General features: G+C 26.0%; 2 protein-coding genes across 2 annotated transcripts; one reads left to right on the top strand and one right to left on the bottom strand.

Annotated features, from left to right (window-relative positions):
• Positions 1 to 610: 610 nt before the first annotated feature.
• On the bottom strand, positions 611 to 3356 carry LOC112689009 (pterin-4-alpha-carbinolamine dehydratase). Its single transcript, XM_025562496.1, has 3 exons — positions 2978 to 3356; positions 1064 to 1186; positions 611 to 1001 (listed from the first exon to the last, which is right to left on the bottom strand). Exons 1-3 carry the CDS (start codon positions 3059 to 3061, stop codon positions 813 to 815), a joined length of 396 nt encoding a protein of 131 aa, XP_025418281.1. The 5' UTR covers positions 3062 to 3356; the 3' UTR covers positions 611 to 812.
• A 156-nt stretch (positions 3357 to 3512) lies between these two features.
• Positions 3513 to 7946, top strand: LOC112689008 (cleavage stimulation factor subunit 2-like). Its single transcript, XM_025562495.1, has 9 exons — positions 3513 to 4147; positions 4211 to 4289; positions 4347 to 4516; positions 4585 to 4733; positions 4806 to 4913; positions 5949 to 6300; positions 6388 to 6508; positions 7392 to 7665; positions 7737 to 7946. Exons 1-9 carry the CDS (start codon positions 4102 to 4104, stop codon positions 7860 to 7862), a joined length of 1425 nt encoding a protein of 474 aa, XP_025418280.1. The 5' UTR covers positions 3513 to 4101; the 3' UTR covers positions 7863 to 7946.
• The last annotated feature ends 228 nt before the right edge of the window (positions 7947 to 8174 follow it).

The following is an 8174-nucleotide window of genomic DNA, read 5'->3' as shown; positions in this document are numbered from 1 at the left end:
CATTTTTCGGGATACCCAGACATGAAGTCCAAAACTGGTGAAAATCTCGGTTTTCCGGCACGTATTGCAACCATAATTCATGGCCGAAAAATAACAATCCAAAATACAAAGATTTTATTTCAAAACCTCTTGTGGATACTGCATCATCACATTTATCTTTTTCAAATTCGCATTCAATAGATTCATTCTCAACTACTTTGTCATCAGATATCTCTTCGCCAGATTTGCCATTAACAATTTTAATTCCCATGTCATAGTCCTCTCTAAATCTGTTAATCACAGATATAACGTCAAATGATACTAATATATATGATACTGTGATAAAAACACTGCCCTATATATGAATGACGTTAAATTTGGTTTTCAAAAATATTTTTAATAATAAGTAGATATTTACCCATTTAATTTAATTTAAATCAAATAGGTTTTTAAATTTTAAAATACTTTTATTTAGCATTTTCATATTATAAATTTATAAGAATGTTGAAACAAAATATTAATTTTTAGCTTCAATATTTGTTACATATATTTGTATATATGTACAAGTACTTCACCATCACCACATATTTCAAATTAATTAAATAAAATATAATTTATATTACTCATATAGTACTTAAAAGAAACAGAATTTTATATTTTATTGAAAACCTTAGATTTTGGAAATTGAGACTTCTTGGGGCAAGTTTGTGTACTAAATTAAGAACAATGAAAAGTAAATTTTTTGTAACATAATTGAAACATACATTTATTTTCATTTTTCATTTTTTACTCTTATTTATGTTAATTTGTTACATTTAAAACTTTAAAACTAGTTAAGAAGATCCTTTGATACTTTTTTCTGTTTTGTCCAAGAATAAGGCCAGATTAATATCATTTAATGATAATCCACTCACATCATGCGTAGATAATGTAACTTGTACTTTGTTGTACACATTAAACCATTCAGGATGGTGGTTCATTTTTTCACTTTTTAATGCTACTTGAGACATAAACCCAAAAGCCTGTGAGCAATAAAAATATAACTAATACATGTTTATAAAATATATAAATAAAGAATATTTACTTGAATAAAGTCAGAGAACAAAAATTCCTTGTATATGGCATCTCTATCTTTAACCAATGACCAATTATTAGAGAACAAAGGTTGAAGCTGTACTTCTCGCTGTTCTTTAGTTAATAGACTTGGCTAGAATTATAAATAAAAATGTATTATTTTTACAAGATAAAATATATAATCAATTCTTAAATTTAATTAAAATAAATTCATATTATATAGTTTTTTTTTTTTTTAATAATCTGAAGATTTAATTTTTTAATAAAGTAAATAATACAACATTTCATAAAAAACCTAAGTTTATAAAATTGAAATACCACTTACTGACTGATTGGAATACAGCCAAATCTACCATACTAATCAATTTAAAACTTTGAGGGAATGTATTTATTATTATGTACAGGATTATTTAGAGAATAGATTTTTCAAAAATTACAAAATCAAAAGTTTTGAAAGACTGGATGTATAATTTTTTTCACTTTTGGTTATATAGGAAATATTTTCTTTTATATTGGTTTTATTGATCAAGATATATGTATATAATTATAGTATAAATGAATGAAAAATAAATATCTTTAGAATATTTTATCATTTTATTCAACTAACATTTATATTTACATTAAATTAGTAATTGGCCTATTTATAAAATAGTATAACATCATCAGCGCAAGGCTAGGTAATTTAGCTCTTATTATTATATAAGATTAACGGGTAATATACTTTCGAGTCAAAAATGTAGTATAAAAATTTGTGTAAACAATTGATAATAATATTTTAGGATAATTTATTTTTAGTGAAATAATAAAGCTATCTTACATTAATATTGTTTTTTTTATAGTTGAATTCCTTTAATTATGGTATAATTTTTGCTAATGAATAATAATCAAATTCCTAAATTTAATTAACTAGCAATATTATTTATAATAAAATTAATTACTTCGAAGAAAATAAAAATTTAAATTTAATTTTAATTTTTCAATTCTTGGTGGATATCAGATCCTGCACAATATAAATTTATTCATTGCATGTTTTGAAAAAATGTATTATTTGATCAGAGCTAGTAAAATAAAAATAGATTGAAAAAATACAAATTAGTGTCATAATTATTTTTTATCCAACAAGAAGCTTTATGCATTAGAATTAACATGAAATCATATAAAGAAAAATTATACATAATCATTAAACAGTAATAGATCATTAATATAGAAATGAATTAATGAATTAATAATGTTTATCTCATGTTATTAAAATATAAAGAAATTTAATTGAAATAGGTCAAAGACGATAGTGATTTGTAAAATTTCATAAGGCTACTGAACCAAATTTCGATTCATTCTAAGGTACACAAAAAGTATTTTTTGTTTGTTACATAATACTATGTCAAGTCAATTACAGCAGTGGCATTGAAATTACTTTTATGTTGTGAGGCAAAAAAATAACATTCAACCGGGACACGCATCGTTTTTCACAAATCTATAGTTAAATTGGTAGAACAGAAAATATATGGTTAATCAGAAGAAGTAAGACAGTCTTGTAAACTTTTAGGCAAATGCTCTACATGTGCATTGGTTTCAGTGTTCCTGAGTTTAGGTAGAAAAACAATTATTGTACCAACAGTCGTATAAAGTACAATGATATCCAATAATATTATACACATTATTGTCATAAAACTACATTACCATTACTTTTTTGCTATAGTATGAAGATAGTGTATTACTAAAAATGTCAGAAAAATATTTTCACAACATGGGTTTATACTAATTTTAATGGTTAAATGAAAAAAGATTTAGGTGATAAATTAATATGGTAAACTATCTCTGTAAGCATATTGTCTTGGATGATTACAACAAAACAACAAATGTATACATTATTTTTAATTGTTGTTGAATGTTTTTCGAGTAATACAGGGTCATTACAACTTACCATTTTTCTGGCGCGCTTGTTCGAATACGTGAATACGCTACGATATAAAGCCTTCGTCGTAGTCTGGAATAACACTGGTCTCATTTAATAGATTTGTAAAGGGAAAGGAATTGAAACGGTAAAAATGTTATGCAACGATATAAATTACAACAAGCTTATGTATATTAACTCCCCGCCGTGTTCAATATACACGATAATATTCAACGGGCAAGAATTGCTTTTGATAATCGACAATTATTAACGAGATGGAAAGAGAGAGTGAAGAGAGACCAAAACGATAATCGTTTTAATTAACAGTAGAGATTGTTGCCGATGCCTAGTAATGTTTCGGTCGGCCGTAAATAATTTACGAGCATAATAATTAATGATGATTAAAATTATTTATATTTTAATTTCTATTGAAATATTAATAACGATTTCACTACTAGCACTAATCGGTCGACGATAATAGGTCTCGTGATAAATGTTATCGTTATCAACTCGTGTGTCCGAACACGAGGTAGATTTTTTCAAAGATTTACAGATAATCCTAAAAATTATAAATCTTGGATTTTTCGTTTTGATCCACGAAAATCTTCAACGTAGATAAAATTGTGGAAAATCTAGTTGACAAGCTTCAATACTGAAATATAATTATTAATCAGTATGTTATTTATGTCGCGTTTCGTTTGCATTAAATTAATATGACAATAATTCCTTGGCATCGACACGTTGTTGATTCGGTTCTAGTCGTAATTTTGCTGTAAGAAACGATTTAATTATAATTGAAACATTGGGCAATGAATGTAATTTTTGTCCAAAATTGATGAATCTAATGAAAATATCGAAAATATAAGACTCGTGTGGAGGCGACCCTGTAAATACACTGTATCGCTATCATCATAACCACCCGACTGTCCACGATTACGATTGTAAACAAAATACCATGTACAGTCGGCGTTTGTGCTCGTTATCTAAAATATTCAGCGTTTAGTTCTCCTCAACGTTTTTGTGTCCCGATTGTTTTTATCATTCAACCACGGAAAAAGTATTTGCAAGTCATTTGTTGTAAAATTAATACTATTAATAATTTTCCTATACCTTTGAGCTTCAACTTTGTTCACCTCTCAAAAAACATCGGCAAAATGACGGATCAAAATATCTTAGATAAGTCCATACGAAGTGTTTTTGGTATGTTTCTATTTAACGAGTTTTAAGTTAGAAATTTTTTCATATTTAAAAAAATCTTTTCAGTTGGAAATATTCCTTATGAGGCTACTGAAGAAAAACTAAAAGATATTTTTAACGAAGTAGGACCTGTTATATCATTCAAGTAAATAAACTACAACAATTTAATTAATTTTATAACTGACTCAAATTATTTTTATAGGTTGGTTTATGACCGAGAAACTGGTAAACCCAAAGGTTATGGTTTTTGTGAGTATAAAGATCAAGAGACTGCATTAAGTGCTATGCGCAATCTCAACGGGTATGAAATTGGTGGCCGTACTCTACGCGTTGACAATGCTTGTACAGAGAAATCTAGACTTGAAATGCAATGTGACTATTTATTTGCTATAAATTTTAACTATCAAAATTTTATCTAATTTTTAATATGTCCGTTATAGCATTGATGATGGGTATGCCTACATCTGAAAGTCATTATGGTGAGGCAGTAGATGCAGAAAAAGCTCCAGAGGTCATTAACAATGTGGTCTCAAATTTACCACCAGATCAATTGTATGACCTTATGAAACAAATGAAAGAATGTGTTCAAGTAATTTATTAAAAATATATATATATATATATTTTAAAATTAAATAATTTTTAATTATTGACATAATTTCAGAATAATCCAGTAGAAGCTAGAAATATGTTACTCCAAAATCCTCAACTTGGTTATGCATTGTTGCAAGCTCAAGTTATAATGAAAATAGTGGAACCAGAAGCTGCTAAAGTAAGTTTAGAATAATTAGTAGTGAATTATATAAATAATTTTATATGTTAACTTAATAATTTAAATAAAGCACCTATTATAGAAGTTTTCAACTATCAATTTTGATAAAAGTATCAAGTTGAAAATGTTAATTTTTCTGATGCCTTATATATATATATATAGTGTATTCTACTTAATGTAGTCACTAGTTAAAATGTGCATCTGCTTAATATTGGCATAATGATTTGGTCTCAGTTCTAATATACCTATGTTTAAAAGACCAAATAACACCACTTAAAATATTCATTTGATTCGGTTTATACGAGTAGTTTTTATTTCATTTAAGTGTTATTTAAATAACACAGTGAATAAACGGTATTAATTGATAATGAACCATAGCGTTCTTGTTTCTGGGCCCATATAAGAAGCTTAAGCTGAAGAATTATGTAAAAAACGAATAATGATCAGTTTATTACTCTATTAGTTTGTTATGTTTATGAATAAATAGACACAATATCAAACTAATACATATTATGTGTGTACATGGTGAAAAAAATTTAAATTAATTATTATTTTTACTTTATGCATGTCTCATGAGATACACTTTTTTAAAATTTAAAACTTATTTGGTTTTTATTAATTTCGTTTTTATGAGAAATGTTGGTTAATGTAGGCAAATGGAAAACTGGTTCTAACATACCCATATTAAGTAAAATCCACTGTCCATGCATATATATATATGTATTATATATTATTTATTACCTAAATTTATTAACTAAAATATTAGGGTTTGAATGGGAGTTGGAATGAACATTTATTTTAATAAATTTGTTTTCAAAACAATATTGGTAGATATTTTAAAGATATAGTCATACAATTAGATCTTATATAATGGCTTAGTTAAAAAGTGAATGGAAGAAAATAAAAATAATTATTGTTATTACATAACTCAGTAAGAATAATAATTTAATACTCATGTTTTTATAATTTTTTTAATTAATTTATGTTGTCTAATCATGATTAAATATTCCATCATAATTTAAATAATTTTTTTAGAAAATGCTATATCCTGCTCATAAAGTTCCTGCACCACCACAGATTCCTACAAATGCATCTACTTCAAGAACTCACCCAGTTTTTCATCAAATATCTCAACAAATGCCTCGACAAATGCATCAACAAATGCATCAACAAATGCAACAACAAATGCAACAACAAATGCAACAACAAATGCATCAACAAATGCATCAACAAATGCCTCATCAAATGCATCACCAAATGCATCAACAACAGCATCATCAAATACCTCGCCAAATGACTCATCAAATGCCTCATAAAATGCCTCAAATGCCTAATAATAATCAGTGGAGAAAATTTGTTCCATCAATGACTCACCCTCCACCACCTGGTAGGAAATAATTGCATATTTTTTTTATTTTTTTTTTAATCTTTTATGTATTTGCTGCACAACATATTGTATTATTTATGTTTGCAGATAATATAGACTGGCATCGTAATATGAATCGTAATCATGACCACTTAAGACATCAATCAAATCAAATGAGATTTCCTCCACCACCAACATCTATGCCAGTTGAAACGTCAAAGTCATTTTCGTAAATAATATTTTCTTAAATAAATATCTAACAAAATAATAGTAATTAAATTAAAATTAAAAACTTAAAATAAATTATCAATACTTGTAAATTAATATGTATCTAAATAAATAAACTATTAGTTTATACATGGAAATAAATAAACTATTAGTTTATACATAGAAATAAATAAATAAAAGCTTAGCCTGGAGTAAAATTATATTTGAAAGTATAATCAGTTTTGAATTAAAAATTCATCATAAGATATATACAAAGTGAATAAAATTGCAACTGAATATGAAAAAATAAAATTGCAACTTAAGGAGTCACAGTTTTATTTTTTCATATTCAGTTGTTATTTTATTGATTTTGTATATATCTGACGATGAATTTTGTAGTTTGAAACCAGTTGTATTTTATAAGTATAATAATACTCTAGGCTATACTTTTATTTATTTATTCATTTAATTTTCTATATATGAACAATTTTTTTTATTTATTTATATTTTAAATAAATATCATTTTTTCTAGTCGGTTGTATATACAGTATGTTTCAAAAATCCAGTAATATTCTTGTTTCTCTGTAGCAAATCATTATATTTAAGCATCTTCTTTGTTTACAGAAATTATTAAGAAAAAAATCTAATTCAGTTGCATAATGATAATTGCAATAAAAACTAAATTTTCATGTGTGTTTTTTGTTGGTTATATTAAGGGTGAAACAGAATATCTGGAAATTATTGTGTATTACAAATATAGTTGCCTAGATAATTTATATATATATATAGCTATAAATATAGCTTATATTTGGAATAGTGAACTATTATATGACTTATCATATAATACTTATTATATGCCTTATCAAATCATAAATTATTATTTTTAAAATGTCATGTTATTTTAGAGGTCATCCACGATCGTCAGCAATGGATAATAATCGACCATATGGAAATATGTATAGAGATAGTAGGGTAAATAATAGTTTTATGAATATACCGCCACCAATGACCATGCCACCACCAATGACAATGCCACCACCTATGACTGCATCATCACTAACAGCTCCGTCATTAATGACAGGACCGCCTCCACCTATCTTAGCTGAACTTACACGAATAAGTCAGTCTGGTCAATCACAACAAGGTTCTAACAGTGAAAGTGCATCTGATGCTGAAAAAGTAATAAAAGTTTGCATTAACATATTAACATATTTACATTGTGTATTTAAATTAAACGTTAATTTTTTCAGGCTACCTTGATAATGCAAGTATTGCAATTAACTGATGCACAAATAGCTATGTTGCCTTCTGACCAGCGCCAAAGTATACTAACATTAAAAGAAAGAATAGTCCTTTCTGCTCAAAGACATCTGTAAGAGCCTAAGCCCATTTATTATTGAACACTGTATTTAGCTACATATTATTTAATATACAGTTAAGATCATTATTGTTTATCAAACTCATTAAAATTTCATTCAATATTGATATTATAAATTGACTATATATAATTAATGTATAGAGTATTATCTTATATTTACATTATTTGATACTGTTATAATCATTTATAAAATAAGACAAATTATTACTTGTTTGAACTTTTTTAAATATTCTCTTAAAATTATATTTAACTTTTTAATTAGATTTTTATTAGACATTTTCATATATTTTATACAATATATATATATATA

This window comes from Sipha flava, unplaced genomic scaffold (genome assembly GCF_003268045.1).
Source record: "Sipha flava isolate LNK unplaced genomic scaffold, YSA_version1 41_pilon_pilon, whole genome shotgun sequence".
Lineage (NCBI taxonomy): Eukaryota > Metazoa > Arthropoda > Insecta > Hemiptera > Aphididae > Sipha > Sipha flava.
This window is presented reverse-complemented; position numbering and strand designations above follow the sequence as displayed.

What these genes read in the sequence shown, in the direction of transcription:
- LOC112689008 (XM_025562495.1), top strand. Translation starts at nt 4,102, where the DNA reads ATGACGGATCAAAATATCTTAGATAAGTCCATACGAAGTGTTTTTG. An exon ending in ATCTAGACTTGAAATGCAAT is followed by an intron (nt 4,517 to 4,584) that starts GTGACTATTTAT and finishes TGTCCGTTATAG; the next exon opens with CATTGATGATGGGTATGCCT. An exon ending in GTGCATCTGATGCTGAAAAA is followed by an intron (nt 7,666 to 7,736) that starts GTAATAAAAGTT and finishes TAATTTTTTCAG; the next exon opens with GCTACCTTGATAATGCAAGT.
- LOC112689009 (XM_025562496.1), bottom strand. Translation starts at nt 3,061, where the DNA reads ATGAGACCAGTGTTATTCCAGACTACGACGAAGGCTTTATATCGTAGC. An exon ending in ACAAGCGCGCCAGAAAAATG is followed by an intron (nt 1,187 to 2,977) that starts GTAAGTTGTAAT and finishes TTATAATTCTAG; the next exon opens with CCAAGTCTATTAACTAAAGA. An exon ending in TGTTCTCTGACTTTATTCAA is followed by an intron (nt 1,002 to 1,063) that starts GTAAATATTCTT and finishes TATTGCTCACAG; the next exon opens with GCTTTTGGGTTTATGTCTCA.